Below are 27,901 nucleotides of genomic sequence, written 5' to 3' on the forward strand. Positions count from 1 at the left end.
AGCCTGGCTCTGGGGACCCCACAGCTTCACATGGTAGCTGAGTCCAGCTAGCATCCTGCCATACCTAGAGAGGCAAAGCTCTTCCCTGTCTTGTCTTCCCTCCATCTGCACCAGCTTCTCTCCCTCCTCTGCCCCCTCTCATTTTCTTTTTTCCTGGGATTCACCTGATCACAGGATAGTGTGCGTGTGCAGCTTGCTAGCCCAGGAGAAGTGTCCTTTAATTTCTTTTTGTGCTCCTAGGCCAATTTTTTTGCAGTTTTACCAACCTGTCATACTGTATTGAGATGCCAAAATTGAATGTAGAAGAGCAGTGGCAGAGTGGGGTTGGGGAGAAGTAGTGAAGTGAGTTCTTCCTGTTTGGCAGTGGTGAGCTGCTAATTTGGCCCACACTATCTCTTGAAACTGCTTAAACATAAATAACCTGAAAGCTTTCTTCAAGCTTTCTAAAACCTGAGCTGGAGTCTCTTGAGGGTCCTGGCACATAGGGGTGTGTGATGGGGGGCAAAGAGACTGAGTGAGTCTAAACCAGTGATTTTCGTGTTTGCAGCCTTCCTAGGTTGCTTTGGAGTAGCATAGATTACTCAAAGACGCTGCTTAGTCAACTCCATAATTATGGCACAGCCGTTTTTGGCTCATGTTTGGCTTTCTTTCTCAACTGAAAGTCTTTCTGCACCTGTTTCATATGATTTGGTTTCTTTAAGGCCTCTAGGAGTTTATCGCTGGTTTTCCTTTGTGGTCCACACATTGAGGTTTCCTTGTTGGTTGATTTGCTAGCTACTGACTGAGAAATAGGATGTGTATTTCAGAGTTTGGTCTGCTCAGGACTGACTAAGAGATGGATGGCAGATTTTAATCTGGTTTTGTCTTCCAAAGCATCAAATAGTCATTTTCGCTCAGTTTTCAGACACCACCCTCCTTGCTGATCAAGTGAGGTAAATGACAGCATGCTGGCTGTCAGTGCTAGAAAGTTGTTTTCCACCAATTTCTCTGCATGTGTTGGAAGGCTGATAGAAGGAATCCTGTCAGTACTCTCGGGGCACTGGAATAGGAAGTGGCTGTCTCTTCTGGAGTGGTGCCCTGGAGGATTTATGCTGTATCATTCCTTTGTACCTCACAGCAGCTGTTTGGCTGGATTTATTTTTGGACAGGAGGGATGTGTGTTAAGACAGTTTGAAGGAACCAAGTTAGTAATCAATCACATTTGTAACTCAGCTGGAAGCTCTCGCCTTGGGGAATGTGTCCACTGATTGTGTGATGAGAAAGCAAAGAGAGCAAAGCAGGGCAGGAATAATCCTGCCTGAGCTGGATGCCTGGTGTCTTTGGAAAGATATAGTTACCCCATCTGAAATAAGCAGGAACACTGCTTTGCCCTATGAAATGATCAAGATCTTCCTGTCCTTATCTCTCATACATAAAGCTTCTGATAAAGTAAATGTAGTGTTGCAAGATCTGTGCAGGGCCTTGGTGATTTACCCTTCTCTTTGCCTCTGTCCATACCAGTATCTTGCTGATGACAGTCACATATATTAATAAAATCATAGAAACTCTCAAGTTGGAAGGAACTCATAAGGATCACTGAGTCCAATTCCCTGCTCCTCACAGCACTACCTAAAACTAAACCACATGTCTAAGAGCATTGTCTAGACACACTTTCAACTCTGGCAGATTTGGTTCCTTGACTCCTTTCCTGGGGAGCCTGTTCCGGTGACTGACCACCCTCCCAGTGAAGAACCTAATGTCCAATCTGAACTTGCCCTGATGCAGCTTTATTCCATCTCCTCATGTCCTGTCTCTGGTCCCCAGGAAGAGGACATCAGCAGCTCCCTCTCTGCTGCCTGCCTTGAGGAAGTTGTAGACCACTGTGAGGTCACTCCTCAGCCTTCTCCAAGCTGAACAAGCCAAGTGACCTCAGCTGCTCCTTATGTCTTGCCCTTGCCCTTTCACCATCATAATTGCTTTCCTTTGGACACATCTAATAGTCTGACATCCTTATACTGTGACACCCAAAGCTGCCCCCAGCACTCAAGGTGAGGCTGCCCCAGTGCAGAACAGAGCAGGACAATCCTTTCCCTTGCCTGGCTGCAATGCTGTTCGTGATGCAGCCCAGAACATGCTTGACCATCCTGGCTGCCAGGGCACTGCTGACTCACGTTCATCTTGCCATCAACGCGAGCCCCTAAATGTCATCCCACAAGCATGCTTCTAAAAGTATGCAGAAACACAGAGCACCCTGCCATGTGCCCAGCGTAGTTCATTTCCAAGCACACAGGGAGAGGGAAGATCTCAGGCTAGAGGGGACATCTTTTCACCAGTAAACACCATTAGAAAGAATAGCCGTAAGGTGTGATGCTGTTTAATATGAGTTGCCTGATTTGCTGGTGTTATAACCTCAGCAGACAGGCTGTATTTGCAGACCTCCATTCTCCTCATCCTCTTGATTACTGAGAATCTGCACAGTAAAGTGAGTCTGGATTTCAGGCAACTTTGTTAACATCTGTTGATAGTCCTCAGTTGCTGCCTTCTGTTTGCCACAAGGTGAAGTCTGGTTGCAGGATTCCCAGGCAATGTTTTTCCCAGCTCTTTTGCACATGGTTGCGTGACATGAACACAGTGGGATGCCTGGTATCTTTCTTTGGCTTTCTTGTAAGCTTACTTCAGATCTTGCACTTGGATTCAGCCTTGCAGGGTATGCTAGCTAAGTAGTGTGCCTGGAAATGTGCAGCCTGGAAATACCCTCAACATAGTGTTTCTTCATGAGAACTTCTAGAGCCTATGTGCCTTCCCAGTGGAAGGAAAGGTTCAGGATGTCTCTGCAGATGGATCTGTGGGCCTGTAGCAGGCAAGATTCACACTGGTCTAAGGTAATCCTAACTGCTAAGTGCCAATACTGCTTTCCAGGTGTGCATAGCAGTGCATGAATTCATTTTAGCTGTGCACCAACACTTCAGCAAAGAGATGACATCTGGGTATTAATGACTGTCAAGTGGATAAAAACCAAAGTAAGCATGGAGGTTGGTCCCACAGGATAGAAAGCATCATTGAGTGATAGGTTGAAGATGGGTAAGATGCACTCAGGTGAATCTTGGTACATCCTAAGATAGTGCACAGAAAGCTTATGCTTCTGAACAAGAATGTACAATGCAGTTTAAGGCTGCTCGTGTATACTAAGAACCAGTGACCTTAGCATCCAAAATTTGAGCTTGTAACAAGCTATGTCACTTAAACCAGCAAATTTCTATACAGATTTTACTTTTCCTAGGCTTCATGGAAGAAAATTGAAATGAACAAATATCAAGTAAGTGATCTTGAACTTATTGCAGTATTTCTAATTCCCTGATTACTGCCAATAGAAACTTCAAACATAAAATTAAGCTACATAATTCTGCAACCTGATTTCTTTCTGAGAAATAATTTCTTCTCATTTTTATTTTTCTTACTTATCATTTGAACATCACAGTATCCTACAGGGTGTTACCATTTTCTGCACCTATCTTTTCAATCCACCAAGGAGTTGGTCTATTTTTTAACTGTATGGTCATGTTGTGCTCCTCACAGAGTTAATTTTGTAATATTACATTTTAATGATTTGGCCAGTTTTATAACTAGGAGATCAGAGACTGTAATCAGAGATCTTTTATGCCAGAATAGTAGCAGATATACTATAGATTTGCCAACAATGCCTTTATTAGTATGAGATCATTTGTGCATACTTGTCAACATGCACACATAAATCCAAGCATCAGCACACGTTGTAGAAGAGTGATCCATGTGTTAGCAGTCATGTCTGGTTGGGACATTAACAAGCAGGAAAATGAACTCAACAGAGATTCAATTGTTTATGTTGCTGTTAAAGGTCTATTATCAGCCTGATAGGTCTAGGGTTTGTGAATAGAAAGGCTTGGGAGTCCCTGCTTTTGAGGGTAGCATATGTTTTTGAGGTAACTTTCTATGTTTGTTTGGTTCTTTTTAAAGTTTGAATTGTAACAATTTTTAAATAATGTATGTATTTCTCAAGGTCCGACAAGAACTAGTTGAAGAATATGAACAAGTTAAGGGCATTGTCAACACTTTAGAGAGTTTTAAAATGGACAGACCTCCAGATATCTCTGTATCCTATCAAGATGAGCCTTTTAGAGATCCAGCTGTTTGGCCTCCTCCTGTTCCAGCTGAACACAGGTAATCAGAGGCTCAAGCAGAGTGGGTGGAATAAAGTTGGGTTACCAAAGTTTTATATTTGTTTTTGAATCCTTTTGTAACGTGAAAATCACATTTAATTTACACATTTACTACATTTAATTTAGTCACTTGTAATAAAGAGTAAATATAATTAATTGGGAAAAAGTATTTAAACTACAGTCAGATTTATTGCTGACATTCTAAAGAGAGTCACTCCTTTATTCTGGTAGGAGTAACTAAGTGCCTGGAACTAGAATCTGCTGCAGAGGTAAGTGGGCTTTTGATGAAAGCTGATGTTCTCATCTGCAAGGAGAAAACTTTTCCATTTCAGTTTATTTAAGCAAAAGAATTAATTGATGACTGGGAGTCTGTAAGGATCTGGAACTAGAAGGATCTTGAAGGACATAGCAGTCAGAAATCACTGCCTACCTGCAGATAATTCAACCTGTGTTTAATCCATTGGTTAGTTTAATTGCTAAATATGTTCTGTTACACATGGTATATCTCTTCTGTAACCATATTTGAGGTAACTTCACTTAGCTAATAGACTTCTTAAAATAGATGCTTGTGCATTTTCTGAAATCCCTATTTTCAACCTAACAGAGCTTGTTGGAAACAGATCCAGTTTACAGACAAGAATAACATTTATCAGGCCAACATTTTTCTAGCATAAGAGCACAGAATTTTAACGTGTGTGTACTCATATAAGCAAAGGAGCAAAGTGAAATGGGATATCTTGGTTAATGGAAAGAAATGCCAAGTTTATTTATAACTTTCTGTGCTTTATGATTATCAAAAAGATACTTGCTTTTCAAAAAAGCCCCAAACCCCTAAGAATGTAAATGCAAAATAATATTAATGCTGATAACTTTTGTGAGAGGTAGAAATAACTCAGATTTTCTATGGTAATGTTCTATAAAGTTTAAGATGTATGTATTCTCGTATTTTACTTAGTGGTTAAGCCCCTATAGTTCTTCTGCTTTTATTTTTTAAGTTGAAATTTAAATCTTTTGCAAATAAGTAAGGAAACTTAGCCACTGTTCTATGCTGCTAAATTTGAAGAAAATCCATGAAAAGCAAAATGTTGCTGTTGTATCCAGCAGTGTGTTTAAGAACGTGCTCTTTTTAAAGCATATTCCAGAAAAATCATTTTGGAGTTAACAAATTCTGAGTTACTCAAAACAAGAATCAGTACAAGATTTAATAGTAGACACTTATTAAATTTGGGTGACATTCCTGGCTGTTTATTTTACTTCTGTATTTCAAATCAAATCCCTCAGAGAAAAATGATGATGACACCTTGTCTTAAAACCAGATTCTGTCTCCTCATTCTACTGTTGAGTACTCTTTGACATTGTGGGTGATGTACACAAATATAGGTCGTTGCAGTTTGGCTCTGTTTGCTTTTGCTTTCAAGGCAATTTTTGTGTTTTGACATTTTCACACAGGGGAATGAAGTCAGAGGTAGGCGGATTGTTTAAAATCCTCCCTCTTTTGTTTGGGGCCTGTCACAGCTTTTAGCCACTTTTCTTTTTTTATTTCTCTATTTTTAAAATTTTTATTTTACCAGGAATGTAATTTGTTTGTGTAGAATTTCTGCATGTGAATGTAGCCTAAAATAATCTCCTGGTTTGGAGTCAGAGGAAATTTACAGTTTGAAGACTTCTACTAAATTGTTTCCTCTTTTGTTACATGGGTGTTGGTTTGTTGTAAGATTGATTAGGAGTACTGATCTGATAATGTTAACTTTTTCTTTTGTGTTTTTTCTTCTTACTTTGGTTGTCAGACAGAACCAGAAATACGGTGTTGGATTTGCAGATATTGGGAAATAAGGCTTAGGGTCTTGGCAGCTTTAATAATAATATACTAAGGCGATTACTAAATATTAGAGTCCTTCCTTCTTAACATTGCTCTTTTCTTCGCTGTTTTTAGCATGTTTTTGTTGTGGTTGCTTGTTGTTAGGGCTCCACCTCAGATAAAACGTCCCAACCGAGATGGAAAATCTTTGAAGAAAGACTCCCCAGGACTGCAGCCCCGTGGCCCCACGGGCAGAGCACACCTGGTGTCCAAGGGGGAGAAGTCTTCAGGCAGCCGTGAAAGGGAATCCAGAGCTAGAGGAAGAGATGACAAGGTAAGAGGTGGGAAAGAACTTGGCAGGGAGGTGTTGGGATACAGCAGGTGGCAAAGGGAACCACTCTTAGTAGTTTAACACAGATAATAAAAAGCCACAATAATCCAATGCAGGAAAGCTTTGTGTTTTCTTTTTCCCCCATGACTAAAGCATGTATTGTGCTGATATTTATTAATAATGACACCAAAATAAGAGAAGTTCTGTCATGTTTGCTCTGTCTTGGTGCGAGATTTTTTGATGGAGGGAAGCATAGTATCCTGTTGCTGAGGGTTTCTTACTCTTTGAGTGAAGACCATGGGCTGGTCTCCAATTTCTAAGTGTCATTTAGGCATAAAGTCCCTTCTCCTTTTCCCCCATGTTTGGTGGGGTTTTTTCCTTAAAGGAGTCCAATTCAGGTCTTTTGTAAGGATACTAATATAAAAAGTGCAAAAGTGAGACCAGTGCCCTTCTCTAGACTTCAGGCATTATGAATGGAGTTCCACAATACCATTGCCTCTGCCATACCATAGCATAATTTCAGTGTGCCTAAGAGTCCAGAACAGTTCCATAAATGCATTGATGCTAGGTAAATCTGTGCCCAATTATTTGAAGTTACATATTTGAAAATTATATGAGAGAAATGTATTAAAAGCAAACTCATAGCAACTTTCATCATCTTTGGTTTATGAAAAGGGTTTTGTATTTATTATCATGATTAGAAAGAAGCTTCTTGAAACTGTTTTGTTTTAAAAGTAAAAGCAATTAATTAAATTAGACTAAATTTGAGATGCTTTCTTCTGGAGATCCATGAAAAAGAAGCAGTGCTGAAGTGAAAGAATAGGAGAAACAGTGATTCACTACAAAGTGGTGATGTCAAAGACAGGACTGTTTTGAGGCTGGAAAAATGTCATTGTGCAAATCACTGTTTCTGAGACACTCGTATTTTTTAAATTTAACTGTGCACTCAGTGCCAGGAAACCAAGAACTCTGTGTTATTAATTATACAAGTTGAGAGTGTACTGAAGTGGCATTACTTTCCTGAGAGACAAAGATACAAGACACGCCTTCCTGTGAGGGCACACAATATTGTACAGATCTTGATAGATGAATAAGAAAATATTTAGACCAGTTTTCATCCAAATAGATTTGGTTAGTCCCTTCATGACCTTTCTATTACACTTGACAGCTTAGGGATAACTCAGATATATGGGTTTTCCATCATAAATTGTTTTCTGATGGAAAAATATTAAGTAATCCTAGCCCTTATTACCATCAGAAGGTAGGACCAGGCACATTTTCAGCAGTGCCACTGAGTGACTGTACAGATCAAGCATTTTAGAAATCTCTACCCTGGATCAGTAAGATTTAAAATAACAAGTGTGCCTCCCGCAAGCTATAAAAATCTCGTGAAGATCTGTGAAATTATTTAAAGTTTTGCCAGCTATATGGGGAATTGGAGTCATGGTGTGTGACAGGTTCACCAGATGTGCTTGTGTAAGGCAGCCTTCAAAGTCTTAGCTCTAATGAGGGTGAACTCTGCTCTCCAAGCTTTCCGGTGATGAGCATTATAAGGCTTTACTATAAGGAGCCTACAACAACATGACTGGTATAATACTTGTCTCTGGGAATAATGTAATTAGCAATACTACTGCTGTGAGGTGCAGGAAAAGTCATGAAGGTGTTCCATTTAATATGGTACATTTTAAACACTGCTCTTATCTGAATAAATTGGTCACTAGGTGGCAGAAGGAAAATATGTCTACTCCTCAAAAAATTCCAGTACATGTGCTATTGTATTCCCCTTTGTCTAGCTACTTGGTGGTTATTTTAGTTCCTTTGTCTGGGGTATGTAAGTGAAAATCACCCCAGGTTACAAATTCTCATGTGTGATATAATGATTCTTGTAAGGGATCCATGATTTGCCTTTGAGATAGATTTTTGAATGAAAGAAGTAGCCAGGTGTGGGAAGTGAAAGAAGTTGATGCAACTTTCTATATTTTGCACACACGCATAAAAATAGGTTTACCTTCCCTTTCAGTTTTATCCTTTCTTAGTTTACAAGTGTTTGTTCTTCAGTTTCTGAGTTTGAATCATCAAGCAGCCTGGTATGTTGAATCAAAGAGATTTGGTAACTCTTAATGTTCAGTTAAAACTAACAGGGCAAAACTGAAGCTTCAAATTAAGTAACCAGGTATCTTTTCTCATACTAAAGGTTTCAGCTCCGTAGTTTTGGGGTTTGGGTGCTTGATTAGGACTACTAAGAACATGTAATGAACGATCCATTTCCTAAGATGTTGACTGCAGTGTAATAGGTTGCATGCTGTCTTGGCTATAGTACCAAATGAAATGTATTTTTTTTCAAGGTAAATATAATTATAGTATGTATGTTTTGGAAGTGCTTTGCTTCACTTGAAACAAAAGCCTTGTTTCACTGTTTCTCCTCTCCAGACCATAACATCTTTTCATTCTGACAGTAACCATCTTGGAACAAGTAATTTTAACCTGACTAGGCCAATAAAATTACCATTTTTAGTGTTATATAAAATAATTTTGAGCTACACCCACCAGATGGTGTCTATCCACTAAATCCTTATATTTACATGTCTTTTTTTTCTAGAATACTGCTTTCAAGTGTTTCTTCCATCTTATTTCCACTGGAAATTATTAGAATTACCAAGAGTTTTAGCTTCTATTTAATAGTTCAGCTTAAAGAGACAGCATGAATGCTACCTATAGGTCTTTTAGAAATTGCATAATACCATATCTAAGCACTGGAATGCTTTTTTACGAGTACTCTTTAGACTGTTTTACATTGTCAGTGGATAATGACAGTAAATATTTTGAAGGACATAAAACAGCCAAGGACTGTACAGTCCAATAAGTGAAGTGAATATTAAAATCAATGAAGGTATGACTTAAAAAAAAATTAGTTTTGCTTGGTTATTCTCCTGTGTATCATCAAATGTAAGATGAGATGAGATAGTTGCATTTCAGTGAAAGCATAGACCTCCATGCATTGGGACTGGAAGGCTGCATAATCTCCATCTGAAAACACTGAAAGAACTGGTAGGTGAAATTGGGCTCCAGGGCTGGGAGCACACATTTACAGTAAAATTTACTTGGTCTGATGCTGTCTCATGTGAATGGTAAGTTATATTGGCAGTGCCTCTATTGAGAAGGGGAAAGGAAAAGTGATCCAGGAGTTGTTAATTTTATCTGAAGAGTTTTACAACAAATTTGGAGTGGATGAAAAGCTAAAGACTTGGAGCTAACTTAAAAGTAGAATAGAGTGAAATACAGTTTCTTAAGCAAAAGTGTTGCCTCTGCCAGGAATTTCTTTAGAGTTCTAGCTAATGTCTTATAGAGAGAAATTAGTATACGTGAATACCACATGGGAAGCAATTTGTTAACCTAGTGTGTGGTGCAGAGGAATTGTAAAGTGGGATTAGGCAGCAGGGGAAAAGTAAACAAGCAGTACTGAAAGAAAAAGTAGCAGTCAACTGGCAAATCATTTTTGACTCTTGTTTTATATTTAAATTAATATTTTTGTGCCAATTTAACTTGGCACAAAAAGGAGGCATTAAAGGAATTTGCTGATGATACCAAGTTGTGAAGCACCATCAGCAGAAGAGGCAAATGAGGCTGTTGTACAGGAAGAATTGGATGACTCTGTGCTGGAGTCATGGAAATGGGATAATGTTCAGTGGCGTGGAGCAGCAGGCTGTGTACTTGGAGACTATAACAAGAATTTGTGGTAGAAGCTGGGAGCTCAGGAGAGGACGAGAAGACAGATTTGGATATATCAGCAGAAATTGGATCAGGCTGAACTTTCATTTGGCACATTACCTTTTCCTGGTGGTGATGGGAAGGGCTGGCTGCCGGGTTGAGGCACAGTCAGGTGCCACCCTTGGCTTTGGCAGTGAGGAGTGAAGAGTGCATGTGGTGGTTGTTACACGGCATTTGTGTGCAGCGGGAAGCACCTGCACGAAAGCAAGGTGTCTTCAGTGCCCAGTTCTGGTCATTACAGCCCTCAGGGTTGTTCTGTGTGATTAATCTCTCTGAGGTTGCCTTCAAGGGGGGAGAATGATAATGCTGTGGATGTGAATGTAAACAAAATCCCAGGCCCAGTTTGGTGAGGTGTTAAAAGCAGAGAGAAGAGATACCCGTGCCATTATAGAAGAATCTGGTGAGAAAACAGCTGGAGTATTTTGTGTACAACCATGCTCAAAACAGATATGTTAACATTAGGAGGGAGAGGGAAAAAAAGAGTTGCCAAAGTGTAATTATGTCCAGCTTGTGTTCCAAAAGGAGACTCACTTGGTTTGGTAAAAGGAGGGAGAACACAAAGTATGATGCAAGTACATCACAGTGGTGGACACACAGAGGAGCAAACTGCTAAAACTAATGCAAAAATTTAGTACCAGAGTAGAAATAACATCAATTTTGGAAATAAGGTTTTTGTTCCAGTGGGTTAGTGCAGGTCTGATAGCTCTTCCTGATGGAAAGCACAGCAGATTTCTAAATGTTTAAGACAGAAATTCATTGCCTGAAATTACGTGACGGGATTGCCAAGGGGTGGGAGTAGTCTTTTGCACCCCTGTATACCTGTCATTTGGCATACCTTCTTACAGAGAACCCATCACAACAACTTTATTTAAAGCTGTTTTTTGAAAGTAATACCAGAAGAAAAGGTGACTGGAAAAACTATGCTTACTCCTGCTGCCTAGTCAGTGTCACTAGAGTGAGAGCCGAGGTGATGCTGAGCGCACGTCCCCCCGCTGGCCGCCCTTCTCCATCCTTCCTGCCAAGGCAGGGGCAGGAGCAGCAGCGCTCCGTGGCACAGCTCATCCCCGGAGCAGGCGGCAGGGCCGGGCTCGGAGCTGTGCTGCCTCCCCGCGGCTGCGCCGGGGCGGTGGGCTGTGGGCTCCCTGCCGGCCCCGGGCCTTCCTTCCTTCCTTCCTTCCCGCTTTGATTCCTGTTTTGCTGCGCTCGGCCGAGCTGCGTCACGGCCCGGCGAGGGGCGGTGCGGGATGTGCCGGCCGGGCTGGGCTGCGGGGCTGCAGGGACTGCCTGCCTGCCTGCCTGCCTGCCTGCCTGCCTGCCTGCCTGCCTGCCTGCCTGCCTGCCTGCGCCCCGCCGTGCTGCAGCCAGCCGCCCTGCCTGCTCCTGCTCGCTGAGTCCTGCCTTAACTCGGTTTCGCTCAGGAAAAACAAACAAAACGAGCCAATTGTTTTGTGATGTGCAGAAAAAAATTTCTGCTAGGAAAGCCAGTCCATTGCAGAACAAGAGGAGTATGCAACAGACAGCAAATACTTTTCATTTTAATGTTCTATTTTCTTTTTTTTTTAATGGTTACGTTTGGATTCCGTTTTATCTCTCCTGAAGTCTTGAAAACTCTACAGGGCGTCTTTCTCCGTTTCCTTTTTACACCAGACTATTACATTTTTTACATCAGCTTTTTGCTTAAACACAACTTGTAGCTTCGTTGCCATTGCAAAAAGCTGAGCTAGGAGTACTAAACAACACAAGAGTTCTCTTGGAAGGGAGAAATAGAAGTAGTGGGAAGATAAACTACTCCCTCACAGTCATCGTGGGCAAACGGCAACTGGGAGGGGTGTAATAGCTACCTTTTTGTTTTTCCACTGCGAGGTTATTTGTGTGTCTCCAGCTGCCTCTCAGCCCGCCTTCGTCTAGGATGCTTTTGTCCAGCCAGCTGGGATTCTTTAACTTGCTGCTGATAGTGTTTAGAAGCTGAGTTAAGAGTCCTAAAGTAGCTCCCTACTCAGCCCCCTCCGTTAAACCAGCGCAGCTGCTTTTCAGGCACCGTGAACGCCTGGATGGGAAGTGATTTCTTTCTGAACTGAGAGAGGAGGAGCGTGAGCCCTGATGCTTCAAAGGGAAAATGTTACTTCACCCCCATAAGCTGAACGGCACTGTGGAAATATTAACCAGAAACTCTGGGCCATTTGGGGCAGAGGCAGTGTGGCTTGATCACTGAATTAGCATTGGTGTGCTGCAGAAATTATTGTAGTCTAAGAAGCCTGGGTGTATTTGGAGCTTCTGTAGGGCTTTGGGTGCAGCCCTTAAATAAATACGACCTTTTAAAAGCATTTTAATTGTTTATGGAGCTGGCCTGCGAATGAGAGGCCAGACATAAACAGTTTGTAGCTGAGGAAAGCAGATATTGCTGGGCAGGAAGGCTTTAATGAAAGGAGGGGAGAGAATCTCAGTTTTCCTCCATCAAAGACAGTGTGTGTAACAGCTTCCCTGTTCCTTTTCAGTGATGATAGTGTCAGGTGTTTACCTCAGATAGGTAATGTGGCAAGTGTAGCATCTTCAAGATATGCTTTGGATGCTCTGGTCCTCAGCTAGGACTTAACGTAGCTTTAAGTCATGACCCAGCCCCCTTTGTGAGGCTGTTCCTGTATTCATGCCTCCAGTTGGCCAGGAAGTGTGTCAGTTGTGTAATGTTCTTATAAGCCTGTATGATTTTCACTTCTAGGGAAAGAAAATGGCCCAGGAATTTGGTGATGGGGAGATTCCAAAATTTGATGGAGCGGGTTATGACAAAGACCTGATCGAAGCTCTCGAAAGAGACATTGTATCAAGGAATCCAAGCATTCATTGGTATGAGGATTTTCTCAATTCAAGCGTTTTTGCTAGTGTGGAAAAGGAGAGAAATTACTCATCTTCAAACTCTTAAAATAGGGAAACAACATAATCTTCTACAGATAGGCAAAACCAAGATCTTTTGTTTTTACAGTTTATTAATTTGATTAAAGTTAAGCTTTTGTTGCTAATTGATATTATGTGCAGTGCATCCATTACAGGAACTGCTGAAATGAACATACACTCCAGAGATTTTTAAGATACTGCTTTGGTGTTCATATTGTCCAAAACAATTTTTAATTAAGCAGCTCTGGGTAACTTGAGTTGAAAATAATTTTTTCCCTGTCTTCCAAAAGTGGATTCAATTTTAGGTCACAGTATGATAGGAGTGGTCTCATGAGGCTTGTGCTTGCATGCCAAAAGAAATTGTACTAAGTGAATAGCTTTTCTATTTTTCTTTTATAAAAATAGAAGAAATATGGTTGTATGAGAGTCTTATACAAGTTTCTTCGTCTTGTGCAGGGATGACATAGCAGATTTGGAAGAAGCCAAGAAATTATTAAGAGAAGCTGTTGTTCTTCCAATGTGGATGCCTGATTTTTTCAAAGGGATCAGGAGACCTTGGAAGGTGAGAATTTATTTGGTGTTTTAGTAAATGGCAAGCTGTAGCTGTGTGTGTCTCCTGCTGTGATGTGAGGATGCCTGTAGCAGAAGGCTAAAAAAGTAAGTGGAAAAGATCATTAATTTGTTCATTAAATCCTCTCATAATGATTCATGTAAAATGCACCGAAAGAAACAGCTGGAACTGTATGTGGCCCTTACAATAAACAGTATTTTTTGTTTATTTACTCACTTACAGCTTGTTGATATTATAATACTTTCTATATGCCAACCTGTAGGCATGCAGGTTGTATTGACTGAAGCAGAAATGCTTAATAGACAGCTCCACACAGGATTATGGTAGCCAGTTGTCATCACTTCCCAGAAGAAAGTAGTCCTTGGACTATTTTGTTCCAAATGTTTCAACTATCTCTTGCTCAGACTGCAAACTGCAGTCTGGATGGTATAAGGAAGCAAGGAAAGAGGGGGCTAATCTGGCGATTTGGCTTTGTAGGTACATTTGCAGCTGGGCATCGTTGCAGCTGGAGTGAGAAAGTCAGAGTAGGAGAAGGAATTGCAAGTGGGGCAACAGGAAGGATACAGGAGTGAACTAGGCTGATTGACTAGAAGTGAGCCTAATCTGGGCCTTGCTTAGAGCTGAGAAGAAAGAGGAGGGGGGAGTTTGACAAGCATTTCTGTAAACAGCAAACAAACTTATCCTGCTTCTGATATGGGATGGATTGATGCTTGTTGGGGGAACAGCTAGTCACAACACAAGGCCTTTTTCGTTACTGAGAAGCATTACTGGGGAAAAGAGACTATTGCAAATTATCTGTTATTCTGAGTCTGGAAAGCAGTGGCATCTGTAGGGAATGCTGTGTACGTGAGTAGTTTGTTTGGTGTGCTGGATCTTGCTCTACCAACACTTCTTCTGTCTTTTCCTGGTTGGTCCTCATGCTTCCCTGCCTTATACTTAGGTCAGAACCAGCAGGAGCTGGGAGATTGCCGCTTGAGAGCTGTTCATGAAGGTTTTAGTGAGTTGGAGGCAGGGAGCCCAAACATATAGTCAGCTCAAACCTAGCCCCATGCTATAGGGCCTTTGGAGTTTAGAGGGCTTGTGGTCAGTAACCTCAGCTTTGAGGTTAACCTTAAGGCTAACTGAGCTATCATCTTGGACAAGCCTAGATTTTGTGGGTTACATATGCAGGGTGACATTTTAGTATATTTTGGACTCCTGAATCTCTTCTTTTCTTGGTTTAGAGGAAGGTGATCCACATCCTTATTATAGACTATGGGGGCCCTATCTGTCTAGTCTTCAAAAACTTCTAATGGAGTAAAGATCTGCTCTGCTTTCTTTTCACCTGTTAGCATGCATAGAGGATGTAGCAGCCATCTGTCTTTAAGACAGGTATCTCAGCAGACTGCAGGAAATGTGAAAAATGCCACTGGCCTTGTCTCCAAGTATTGTGGCGGTGGATAAAGGAGCAACAGCTTCATCCTTTAAAGACAATCTCCACCTCTTTGCCTGAGACTACCTTTTCCTACTAAGCAGTGTCACCTCTGAAAACCAGGTGGTTGTAGATGTGGACAAAAAAAATCTATTATTATTTTCTCTCTTCAGTCTGAAATGCAAATTGATTTCTGACAAGGCTATGAAGAGGCTTCATTGTTAGCCTTTTCCCTGGTGACTTGTGAAGCTGTAACTCTCATGAATTTATTTTTCACACAGAACAGCATGTATTTTCCCTACTGTTGACCTCTGACTGTGCTATAAGGATGAGAAGTATTGAAGGGAAGGCTGTTTCTTGCAGTAATCAGTGTAGCAGCAGGCATTTGTTGAGCCTAGGAATTCAGGACAATAATTCAGGGGAAAAGGCAGCCAAAGCTGGTTTTGGATGTTCAGACTCCCCTGAGAACAATTCCCAAGACAGAGCTCACAGTCTGTGCCTGTATTGAGAGGACAGTGCCTTGTCTGAAGGAGCCAGCTGTCTTCCCTGATTCAACACAGGTGCTGTGTAGTTGCAGCCAGGGGTTTCTGAGTGTCCAGGGGTTTGCTCTTTCTTTTTCTCTGAACTGTTTTGTGCCAAGAAAGCCTGGTTGCTCACTGTGCTTCCCACTGCTCTGCTAGTGATTGTTACAACAACAAGAAGTAACCCTGCAGTGATTTCATCAGAACACTTACTCCCTGCGGTGCATTTCAGCTTCTTATTGGAATACTTTGGATTAACAGAGCCTTAGAGGAAGAATAAAGAAGTCTTTGTGTTTGTCAAGGATTTTAAATAGTAAGTGGCAGCCTCCTAGTTTGCAAAAAGAGCAACTTGAGCCTATGTGTTTCTGTTTGCAGCCATGCACGTCTTGTTTTGCTGCAAACTCAAGTTCTTTTTTATTTTTAAACTGGTATTTCTATTGTCTCTATCCTCAGAGAGCTTGATTTTCTCTTGGCTTTACCCCTGGTGTGGCTGTTTTGCACCTGTGTTATGCACATGTAGAATGCCACCAGTACCACGTGCAAGGTAACACTTCCTGTAATACTTTGCAGGAGGGGTAAAATGATGGGCTTTGATTTTGGCACTGAACAGCATCCTTCAAAATCCTGAAGCCAGGATGTGACCTTCCAGAATGATGGAGAACTGAAGCAATATCCAAAAATTGTCATTAGTTCCCTATATCACCAGGTCCTGCACTAAACACCATTTATCAAACACATGCTTTGAGAGGAGTTTGAATTGAGGTGAAGCTTGTTTTAAAATACTAACACATTTGAAAATCAGAGACAACAGTAAGTCATCTCTGACCTGCATATTACAGGCTGAGTAATTTTCACCCAGTCACTCCAGGGTTGTATTTGCAATATTGTTATAATATAACTGTGCAGCATCTCAAATCTGAATGTCTAAGTGTTCACGGGCAGAAAAGGGAGTCCATTTACTTTTTATGCTTGCTGCTCTGAAGCTTAGGAAACCTTGGGCAGCCTGAGGAGTGACTTTGGACTGTTAGCTGTAGAGATGGTGTGTGAGCATTTCTGACTTAATTTAGCGATGAATGTATGTTGAGCTTGCATTAGCTAAGTATTAAATGGCAATAAAGGTATTAAGAGTTAATGGAAAATGGAGTACAGAGAGGCTATTGCTTTTGAATGGTACATTTTTGAATAATTGTGTTCCCGGTTGATTTGTTTTTATAGATCTCTTCCATGTCATTCTTCATGCTTTTTGAAGTAAATTTTTGTGAGGAACAGATGAAATCTAATTTGCTATATGGCTTGCATTTAACAGATATTTTATTGCTGTGGCATTTTATGTAAGTTATTAATTGCAAAGCACATTATGATGTGCAATTCTAACTCTAGCTAATTTGATTACCCTTGCAATACAGTACAATTTTAGGAAACTCTTGTTAGCATGTAATAAGATCTTGCCGTTGGGAGGGGAAAAAATACCCCAAGCTGCTTGAGCACTACATTTTCACTGATTTACTTAAAATCCCAGGGCCCTATTCTACTGCTATGCAGGACATGGAACAGTGTTTTGTCCTTCTTCAACACTGCTCCTGAAAGGGTTGAAAAGACTACCCATAAAAATGGCTGTATTTAGAAGTGTTATCAAGAGTGATTAACCCATCTCAGTGATATGATCTTAGGGTTCATAGGGTTCTGATGATCTAGGGATCCCTATGCTGTAGGGATCACAGGGTTCTGAGAGCACTCTGTGTAGAGCAAAAAACCTGTTTGTGTAGTGATGGGTAAATGTGCTGAGCTGCAGACATGTGTGCTCCTTTCTTTGAGAGACCACAGATGGAAAGATAGTCTAATGATGTGAATACCAACCTGGGACTTAACAATTGTTTCTGGTTTAAAGCTTTCTGAATAATCACTGAAGTTCAGATTAGACTTTTGTGGAACTAAGCAGTAGTCCACATGAGCCACGATGGCTTATCTGTAAAATAGGAATAGCAGTGCAGTCCAGTCATCCAGCAGCATGATGAGGATGGTGTTTCATCCAGGAATTGCTGAGATGCAGTAATGTGGTCATAGGAATATTGAGATGGGATGATTAAGGAATATAACAAACTGATGTATTCAGTGAATGCTCTTGTGCATCATCACATAAACACCAACCAAATTCATACATATTTTCAAGATGTTTTGGGAAAATGTTTTCCTGCAGAAAATTGCTCTACTGGGCGAACACAGCTTACTGCAAAAGTATTTTGGTTTCTGTAAAACTTTCTTCGTGCCAGGGCCTTTGTTCCAAAAAGAGAATTTACTGTCTTCATCTGCTTGTGCAGCCCCTTGTGAGCTGGGGAAGGCCTAAGTTCAAGTCTAGACTCTGTTTGATTCTGAGCAAGGCTATAAATCTCTTGTCCATTTCCTAGGTGCTAGGTGCAGCACCAGTTACTGGCTTTTGTGGTTCTAGCTTGAGTGGAGTTGTAAGAAGAAATGGCAGAACACTTTCACACTGTCCTTGAAGGCAGGATACTTGTCTTCTGTTTTCCACTGATGAGAATTATCTTATTAATTTAAATCCAGATCTTGTCTCATGTTGGGATGTGTGTAGAGTACCAATGGCAAAGTTTTCTTTATTTGTTGTTCATTAACTTTGTTCTCACCTTTCAGGGTGTGCTGATGGTTGGTCCTCCCGGCACTGGCAAAACAATGCTAGCAAAAGCTGTTGCTACAGAATGTGGAACGACCTTCTTCAATGTATCTTCCTCCACACTGACATCGAAATACAGAGGCGAGTCTGAGAAGCTGGTGCGCCTCTTGTTTGAAATGGTATGTCCTCGATGATGTGATCTGAAGTTTATTAAGGTGGGAAAGGACATCACTCTTGGTTTCCTGCCCTTCCAGTAGCATGTTGGAAGCATGGAGTTCATTGAAATGACACTCGCTCAACCAATTAGAAAAACATAATCTCTGTGATTCCACATACGGTATGTTATTGAGGATTCAGAAGGAAATGGTTCATCACCCATGTTTAGGATAGCATTTTCCAGACTAAATAGAGAGTTGTGACCTCAACAGAAATTCAGTACTTGTTTGGTTATTGGGATAACAATCCCATATGAAGTAGATTTGAAATTGGTAGGGGTTTGGAACAGTTATTCTAGAAGCAGTACATGTTTTAGTTCTGTTTCTCTTCTGAATGATGGTCACAAGCCTCTCAATGAAGCTGTGGGTGCAGTCATGTGGGGTATGTGAAGGACATGTCCATGTGGGCTATACCTGTGTCTCTTGAGATCCACTGAGCTCCCTTCTGTCCCTTGTGCTTAACCCTCACCAGCAGAAGACCTGGACATGAAAACTGCCTGTATTGTTTCACAATCACTATCCTGTTGTGGTAGTGTATCTTTTCCCCTTTGCAACACCATTGCTGGGGAAAGCCAACCAACACTGACCCAAGGAGTACAATTTAAAGTGTATAAACTTCGGCATATGACAGACAGTTCATAAATCAAGGTCTTGAATTCTTCCTTTGTGACATGCAGGGAAGATATGTATGTAGTATGTCTAGCAGGGCTGGGTTGTGGTCTGATGAGGGCCTGTGCTTGCTGAGCAGCCTTAATAGTGATGTTTTCATTTGAATAAAGGCACGGTTTTATGCGCCAACAACAATCTTCATTGACGAGATAGATTCCATCTGCAGCCGCAGAGGCACGTCTGACGAACACGAGGCCAGTCGCAGAGTCAAGTCAGAGCTGCTCGTGCAAATGGATGGTAACAAGGGCTTAGATCTGGGTTTGGGGCTGGGATGCTCTTTCTTTGCAGATGAGAATGTAAGAACTTGAGCCATCTGGAAAACCTGGCTCTATGGATAGGGGAAAAATGAAGTAGAACTTTAGACTAGGGTATTTTTGGAGTGTTCAATGGCAGAGAACTGAAAAGGGGTGTTTTGCTTTATTTTTTCTAAAATGGCTATTTTTAGGGTGACTTAAAAACTCAAAGAGGTACAGACTCTAGGAGAAGCAGATATTGGAGATTTATGCAGTTTAAGGCAGGTATTTAATTTGTATTCAATTTAAACAAAATTCTGGCCTTTGCTAGAGTCTCCAACTATGGAACCCCATTGTGAGATCTACTTTTGCTGTATCCTGTGGTGGCAGCTAATATTACCCTTTTCAGTGAGATTTAGTGCCTGTGCTGTGCAGGTGCACACAACAAGCCTGACCATATGAGGAATGTTGTATGGTGCAGAGGTTTGATAACCACCTTTATATTGCAGCTGTTATAAACTGCTATATAAACTACTGTATATAAACTACTGTTTAAAATGTTCTCAAATTTGCAGGGTCATTGTGATAAGCTCAGGATAGGAAACCTTTTGATCCAAAATGTTAATTTCTTTGCAGTCCTCACTTGGTAAGCTGAGTGATTCCTATTCTTTGACCAGACTCGACAGAGGTAATGCTGTCAGTGAGACGAGTAGGGCTACACTGACATATGGTTGTGTTATTAGCACTGTCAAAAAAAGCCATTCCCTGACTCAGCAAAAGAACAAACTGTCCCTCTCTCTGTGATAGTGATGGTCTTATGACACCTAAGCTATGGGAACTTTGGAAAGGGACACAGGACTGTAGAGAGCTGTTGCTTAGCTTTGTCTAATCTGTGTTTGTCTGTGCAATGTTTCTCAGCAAGCATCTCAATCAACAAGAGCTGCGGAGTAAAATTGCTCTGAACTGTTGTGCTTACAGGGGTAGGTGGTGCTCTGGAAAATGATGACCCTTCCAAGATGGTTATGGTATTATCTGCTACAAATTTTCCCTGGGATATTGACGAAGCTCTCCGACGGAGACTGGAGAAGAGGATTTATATACCTTTGCCCACGGGTATGTTTGAGAAGACCATTTTCCTTTCCTTCTTTACAAGATGAGTTTTTAGGATTTCTGCTGGACTGTTGTGTTTGTGAGAAATCCTGATGGTTTTGTGATGAGCAGTGAAATTCAGGGGTTAATAATTTGTCTGGATCGCTTTATTTTCAAAGAGAGTGAGAGAAAGAGAAATACTACTTGCTTGGGGGCTTAAAAACAAAGAGCTGTGGCATTTCATTGCAAGCCCTTGATGGGTTCTTATATTTTGAAAGAGAGTTAGTTTTAATGAGCCTGGAATTATTTTAAATGTTTAACAGTCAGTCCTTGAGTGATCATCAAAGGCAGCCTTTGGACATGTTCACAAATATTGCAAATGCACTCCGCGCCCTTGCAGACAAATGCAAAGAAGCGGATCCATGAATTTTCACTTACAGGCTTAGTTCATTGCAAATCACTGCTTGCTTGCCTTTATTACCGTGCTTTGAGTCACTCAGAATGCAGCAGGCTGATTGCTTTCCTGCCCTAAGACATTTCAGCTTGTATTGTCTTTCCTAGCTGTCATTCACCTGTCCTATTAGTTTTGAGATTCCTATCACCTGAAGTTTGCATAGCTTCGTTTCTTCTTGGTACAGTGGATGCTTCATCTCCCTGCATGAGCACTCAAGATAACAAGATGTGTGTCCGTGGTGACAGCGGTTTTGATTGAGTTTAGCAAGTCTAAGGACACTTAATAGTTCTACAGCTTGTCTTTGCAGCTTACAGGCAGTAACAGCTCCTAACAGGATGCCTGTCTTTATGACCAATTAGTTTAAAATCCTATCAGCTCTTCTCTTGTCTCTAATTAAACCAGATTGTTTTTTAACACAGTGTATTCACCCTGGACAACATAGGAGATGTGATGTGGTGTTATTTCCAATCTTAGGTTCTGTTGTATCTATTCTGCAAGTTCTCTCGCGGTATTCTGGGCAAGTCTGAGTGATGCATTTATAACTATGCTGTGTGATTTGATGTAGTCAGGCATTCTCACTGAAAAAGTGGTATGGTAGCATACATACACCTGCATGTTGTGGAATTTGATGCAAGCATATATTCTGTAGTGTTTAATTTTCAAAATGCTGCACAGACTTTCTTAGCCCCACAGCAACAATTAGAAGAATGTTCTCTGATGCAGGACACTCTGCAGGTATGCTGTGTGTATGCTGTGCTCTCTAAATAATAAATCCCCATTTTATAGCTAGTGCCAGTTGTGTGTGATGAATACCTCTGTGCTCTTGACAGTTGTGCAAAGCACACAAAACCAGCAGCTTTAGACAAGATTTCTGTTTTCTTTTCTATTTCCCTTTCCCCAAAAGTTAAAAGAAATAATAATTAGGGACATCAATAAATAAAACATAATGTGTTTTACTGGATATTTCTTTAAGACTTTTAGCCTTTCCTACTGCTACTTTTTCTATTGTGGTTGTCCTTTTTATAGATCATAAAAATTGATTATTGGGGAATAAAGATGCTGAGCTGGCATATTTTTTTCTGTACAGTGAAAGCCAGGAAGCCAGTCATCCTCTTCCTTACCACCCTTGTGCAGAGTGACATGGAGGCCTAAGCTATCAAATGTGAATTCCCTCTTGTAAGCTTAGGCTGCTTAACATACGTACTCAAGTGCATATGTGCACATGCCCTCTGCAAGAGAAATGGTTAATTGACTGCATAAGTGCTCATTTACACAGCTGGTTATCACTGTGTGCATACTGCATCTGGGTATGAAAGTGGGATACCAGGATGTTGGTATTGTAAATATATTAGTATATGTTTATTGCATTAATGTGTCTGTTTTCTATCAGGCTTCAGCAGATTTCTTGGGTCCCAATTGAATAAACTGCTTAAACATATGCTTAAAATTCAGCCTGTTGTTAAAGGGTTTGTGCTGTCTGAAGCTCTTTTAATAGAATCCTTATTGTAGTTTTAATGAAACTGTATGAATAATATGCAGTCAAGCCCTTGAACAGTGAGTGGATCCAAAGGGATGTGAAATGAAACAGACATTCGTAGGATTGTGCTTTTGTGCCCTTGGGTAATGTGCGACTAAATGCTTTATCACCTGAGACATAACAGACATTTTTAATGACATACCACTTTGTCAAACATCTTCTGAACATGCTGTTTTAATATACTGCATTTAACCAAATATTTTACTGTATTTGATTGCACACTTCACTATGACTTATTCTCTCTCTTTTCTTACATTGAACTCTTTTGTTCATACTTTTCACTGAAAAATCTAAGTAACGTTTATATCCTTTTTAAATGTAACTCTTACAAGTCTTCAAACAAGTATTTTTATGTTCTAGCAAAAGGCAGAGCAGAACTACTTAAGATTAATCTTCGGGAAGTAGAACTAGATCCCGATATCAGCCTTGAAGAAATTGCTGAGAAGATTGAAGGCTATTCGGGTGCTGACATCACTAATGTTTGCAGGTATCTCATTCTCCTTAATTTGCAAATAGAACTGCATGGAAAGTCAAAATTTGCATTATACAATAAAAGGCAATACCCACTACAGCTGTGCTAACACGGCTGTGTTTGAGGCCCAAATCTATTTACTATAATCATGTAGTACAGTAAATATGGAGTGATCTAAAGACTGTGGAGTCTTTCTGTGAGATGTGGTTTTCTGGGATCTGAGGTGAAAAAAATTATCTGAGCAAATCTCATGTTACAATTGGCTACATTTACTGGAGTTGTCTGCATTTTTTAATGGAGTGCAAAATAGATTTTTTTTTTTCTCATTAGTTTAAGAGCTAGAACTCCATAATACAAAAAATTCCTTTCACAGAATACTTTTCTGGGGTTTTTGTATACTGAGTGTTTGGACAGTCCCCAGTGCAGCAGAGTCTTGGTATCTACCTGAATCTTCTAGGTGCAAGAGGGATATAGATAATTTATAATATTAGTATTGAATTTGTTTCCGTCCCGTTCCCACAATTTGTTTCATTTTCGACAAATGAGGCTTTTCTGGTGAAGGATAGTATTTGAAAAAACTTATCTGAAGGAAGTTTATGTCCCTGAAGAATCCTGTCAAGAGAAATGATTCTGTAAGAACATGGCTTGGGAATCTTTTTTTCCTCCCCGTGCTGCTTTTCTGAAAAGGTGAAATCACTCAGTGGATTTGAAAAGTTGGCATGTGTCATGTGGTAGTGAAATTACCTGTTCTCCCTAAGGCTTGTGTTATCCCTTGCTGGGAAAAACCTGGGGAAAGAGAAAATGTAATTTCAGACTGCCTGTGGGTCACAGTGTGAGAAAATGAGCAGTGTTCTTTGTGCCAATGAGCCACACTAGCAGGATCTGAGCTGAGGAGGAGTCACAGAGAAGGCAGAGCATGAGGAGTCACAGAGAAGGCAGAGCATGAGGAGCCACAGGCACCGATGGCCTCAGCACTGCAGAGCCACATGATGCTGTGTCTGATGCCTCTTGCTCTGCTCTTCATAGATCCAGGTGCTGTGGGCAGGCAGGCAGGTAGCCAAGCTGGGCTGCACTCTGAACCCTTGCTGACTGTCCTTTGGGGCTACGCTGCAGGGAGAAAGTCTAAAAGGAATGGGGTGTAAAAATCCAGACTACTTTAAAAAAAAAGTCTTTGAGTGTGGTTCGTCTCCCACCCTGCCCTTTCCTGCTCTAAAGTTGTAAAATTTCATCTCTATGAATCATTGTAAAAGGTTTTCAGTTTTATAGTTTTAATTATCTCTGCACATTTACCATATGCTTAGATGGGTTTTGGTGCCAATACATTCTTTATGTTGAATTAATGTAGTGATCTGGGAACATGTAAGCTACGAAAGATGTGAACTGCATCTTCTATGGTAAATAAATGCTCTCTTAAGTGTTCCTGACAGTGGTTTCTAGCAAGAGAATACAATCAAAATTCATAGGCTTACGGCACATTCTGCTAGCAATTAGCTCCCATGCGTTGTCCTGTATTTCCAGGGATGCATCTTTAATGGCAATGAGACGACGTATTAATGGCTTAACTCCAGAAGAGATTCGTGCACTTTCTAAAGAGGAGCTTCAGATGCCGGTTACCAAGGGGGACTTTGAGCTGGCTCTGAAGAAAATCTCCAAATCTGTTTCTGCTGCTGACCTGGAGAAGTATGAAAAATGGATGGCGGAGTTTGGATCTGCTTAATCTCAGTGACAGCTTTCCTTTGCTGGAGTTTTATGGTTTTTGTTGTTCTCACTTGCAAAATGAGTTAGAAGTCTTTTTAAAGGTTTAATAAAAGGTCTGCCTCTGCCCTCATCCCACCCCTGTCTGGTGACAGGCTCTTTTAAGCTATTTGCCTTTAAAGGGAATGAACACAATCACGAGCTGATATTGTAAAAGATACTTTATCTCTGAAATAGAAAAATAAGACGAACAGGAAGGGAAAAATCATACTTCTGAGGGTAGTCTTTTTTTATTTTTCAAATGAAGAGCAGTGTTACTTAACTTCCTCCTAGTCATTTTTCATGGCTGAAGTCAATAAATCAGCTGGGGCATGTGACTCCAGAGGAACAGACAAGGGCTCACTGTACCCCCTGCTCTTAAATGCTGCTTCTGCCTCCCTTGAATGTGGCATCCAAGTTATTATTCTTTCTCTCTGTGCTCAGATATTCAGAGCAAAGCCTGTGGATTAATTGGCATTACACAGAGGAAATGAGGATCAATTTTCCATCAAGACAGGGGCCTGACTCTCCTCTCATATACACACATTTGGAATTGATGTCACTTCAGACTGTTATCAGTGTTACCTGCAATGACTTCTGATGGAAATGAGAGGGAAAGAAAAAGGCATGGATTGTTCTCAGTCTGGTTTATGCTTGTTCTCTGAATATAGTTTGAACCTGTTTGACCAGTAGGCACTTTGACTTAGGTTATAACTTGCACTTTTATGCTTATATATCATCCTATGCTTTGTCTGTGCTATCTAAATGTGATTGTTATTACTATTATTATTATTTTAGTACTAAGAGTTTAATACAGTGAAGACACTAATATCAAGGCTGTATTTAAAACAGAAGACTGTCCTTAAAACAAATGGCTGTGAACTTCCACTTCTGTTAAGATATTTTTTCCCTGGCACTACTAGGCAATGGGACTTGTACCTGTTTATGTTGTAGAACTGTTCATGCTTAATTTTTTTTTTCATGAAGATTTCTTAAAAATGTATAAATATTACTGGTTTAGTAATATTTAGAAAATAATCTGTATGATCTCATTTATGTTCTTAAGTGTTTCTTCCTTTCCCTTGTACAAGTACAGTGATGAGAAGGGTTGAGTTCTAAACTCTTAACATGAGAAATTCTCTCTAGCGTATATCTGTCACACTAACTATGAGCTTTTCACAGACTCAGGCTGTGAGTCTGGCATATGAAGGTTTCCTCTTGTAGGAATGTGAAGGAGTGGTCAAAGGACCAGATTTAGAGATAAATATGTAAGCTCTCAAGTTTTTGGTGATTTTGTGAGCTATGCCTTAAGTATCTTGGTGGATGTGAATTGCCATGCAGTTTGGTAGGTGTTCAGCCTTTCAGCTCTCTGCTGATACTCCTAGTGATGAAGACAGATGTGATGAACTGGAGTAAGAAACACACAGCACCTCCTCTTGAATGGGAATATATCTTTATTTGCTCCTTTTTATTAGTTATTGGAAATTCCCAGTAATGTCAGTAATTGAGGACACTGGTCTCTTGGGCCATGACATGTTAACCACTAAGGCGAAAACCTTAAATCACATACTTATTTTGCTCAGGGCAAAATGCAGGGAGAATTACCGTCCCTGGAAATGTTTAAAAAATGTGTAGATGTGGCACTTGGGGACATGGTTTAGTAGTGAACACATCAGTGCTGGGTTAATGGTCAGATTTGATGATCTTAGAGGTCTTTTCCAACCATAGTGATTCTATGATTCCTCCCGGGAAATGACCTTTATAGAGAGAAAGCTTTGAAAATATTGCTATGGTCTGTCATTTGTTCCTTATTGAAGCTGCAGCAGTTATTCTTTGTTTGTTTATTTGGTTTACTGCAGTAGAAATTAGTAAAGCTACACAAATCTGTGGCCAATGCCAGATTAGCACTACAGGGTCTCTCACTAAAGAGACCATTGCTGCTCAAGGATCTGAGCCTATGCAACCAAGATGTACAAGGGAATAGACATGAATGCCAGTAACAACCCTGCTCAGCTGGCCAAGAGCAGTGCTGGGATTTAGCAGTTGCTGCTTAGTAGGGTCTAAGTACCAGTTTGCTCAGTTTCACATAGCAAGCAGCAGTGACCTTCCTACTGATGAAAGCACAGCACTTGGTGAAAATGTCAGTCCTTAGCTCTTTGATGAACCTTCAACCTTAAGGCATTAAACTTCCTTCTTGGCTGTTAAGCAAAACTCACTGTACTGGGCATTCCCTTTAGTCAGAATTATTCAGGTGCTGCAGTCTTTTTCTCTAAAGGTCATGGTTTCTACCCCAGAAATGTTTTTACTGTACAGGATCATTCATCCTTTACAGCTGCAGAACAGAAAAGTGAAAGTTTTCAGGCAGTAGATGTTTATGATGGTTGTGCCCCAGGATTACTGCCATGAGTTGGGCCCTGCTATATCAGGGTAGTGGGCTTGGAGACTGAATTATTAACTCCAGGGGAGCCAGCATTGGATGCAGCAAGGAGCAGCCCAGGAAGGAAGGGCAGCCAACAGTGGCAGCAGCTCAAGGTCCACAGGATGAGCTTGCCAAATACCAAAGTAAGACCAGTTCATGTCCCACTGGTGGAAACCCTTGAGTAAGGATATTGGATTCCTTGGAGAGCAGTGTACAGGCACGTCACAGCCTGCTGCAACAACATGTTCAGTCTGCTCCTGTTTGTGTGGAGATCATGCGCACACGTGGAGGTACACGCACATGGTGGGTGGTGCTTCAGTAGTTGTACCTAGGTTACATAGAAACCATGTTTTAAAGCTGGGTTTACGTGTTTTCTAAACATCTGTGAAGGCCCTCTTGGGTGGCACTGTTAATTTTTGTATAATACACAGTCTGGTTGTATGAAGTAATAAATGTGCATGTAGAGTCTGTCCGTCTTGCTCGAGTGGGGCTACGAGTGCTTTGCTGTTAACTGCTTCCAAAGGCTGCCATACAATGCACATCTCTTCAGCATGTCATGGTGCTTTTGAACTCATCAAGGTCCTGGATGGAGAGCAGTTAAAGCAGAGTCTGGGTGTTTTGGATAAAAGCTGTCAGCAATGCTTTCTCTCTAAATTGGCCTTTTGTTGCCACAAGCTATAAAATGGAGAACACTCTGATGCCCAGCACATGGAAGGAGGGTGGGGGAGAAGAGAGTGGAGGCCCCAGCAGATGTTCCATGTTAGCACCTGATTCAGACCTCACAGAGCCAGGCAGCCTTTTTTATTACTTGCTGTTGGGCTGGAAGTATAATCAGGCTCCAGAGAAGCTATATCATCAGCTGCCTGCTAACCAGGAGACTTTCAAGAGTAAAACTTCTATTAGGAAGGAGCTTTCAAACTTGGAAAGACAACCCACGTCTCCTGGGACTGAGTTGATTGTTTGAATTTCTCACTAACTTCCTTATGAAA

At 40.9% G+C, this 27,901-nt stretch overlaps 1 protein-coding gene across 3 annotated transcripts in view; it reads left to right on the forward strand.

Annotated features, from left to right (window-relative positions):
• KATNAL1 (katanin catalytic subunit A1 like 1) overlaps nt 1-27,380 on the forward strand; it is a 41,376-nt gene extending 13,996 nt beyond the window's left edge. For all 3 annotated transcript variants that reach the window (XM_085062074.1, XM_085062081.1, XM_085062091.1), the window contains 9 exons: nt 4,016-4,176; nt 6,139-6,307; nt 12,789-12,913; nt 13,418-13,523; nt 18,111-18,269; nt 19,085-19,211; nt 20,186-20,320; nt 22,648-22,774; nt 24,278-27,380. In XM_085062074.1, coding sequence (XP_084918200.1) covers nt 4,016-4,176; nt 6,139-6,307; nt 12,789-12,913; nt 13,418-13,523; nt 18,111-18,269; nt 19,085-19,211; nt 20,186-20,320; nt 22,648-22,774; nt 24,278-24,476 — 1,308 coding nt within the window. In that variant the 3' untranslated portion in view covers nt 24,477-27,380. The remainder of the gene's footprint in view (nt 1-4,015; nt 4,177-6,138; nt 6,308-12,788; nt 12,914-13,417; nt 13,524-18,110; nt 18,270-19,084; nt 19,212-20,185; nt 20,321-22,647; nt 22,775-24,277) is intronic.
• The last annotated feature ends 521 nt before the right edge of the window (nt 27,381-27,901 follow it).

The sequence above is a fragment of the Lichenostomus cassidix genome, chromosome 1 (assembly GCF_008360975.1).
Source record: "Lichenostomus cassidix isolate B80296 chromosome 1, HeHo_3.0, whole genome shotgun sequence".
NCBI classification, from domain to species: domain Eukaryota; kingdom Metazoa; phylum Chordata; class Aves; order Passeriformes; family Meliphagidae; genus Lichenostomus; species Lichenostomus cassidix.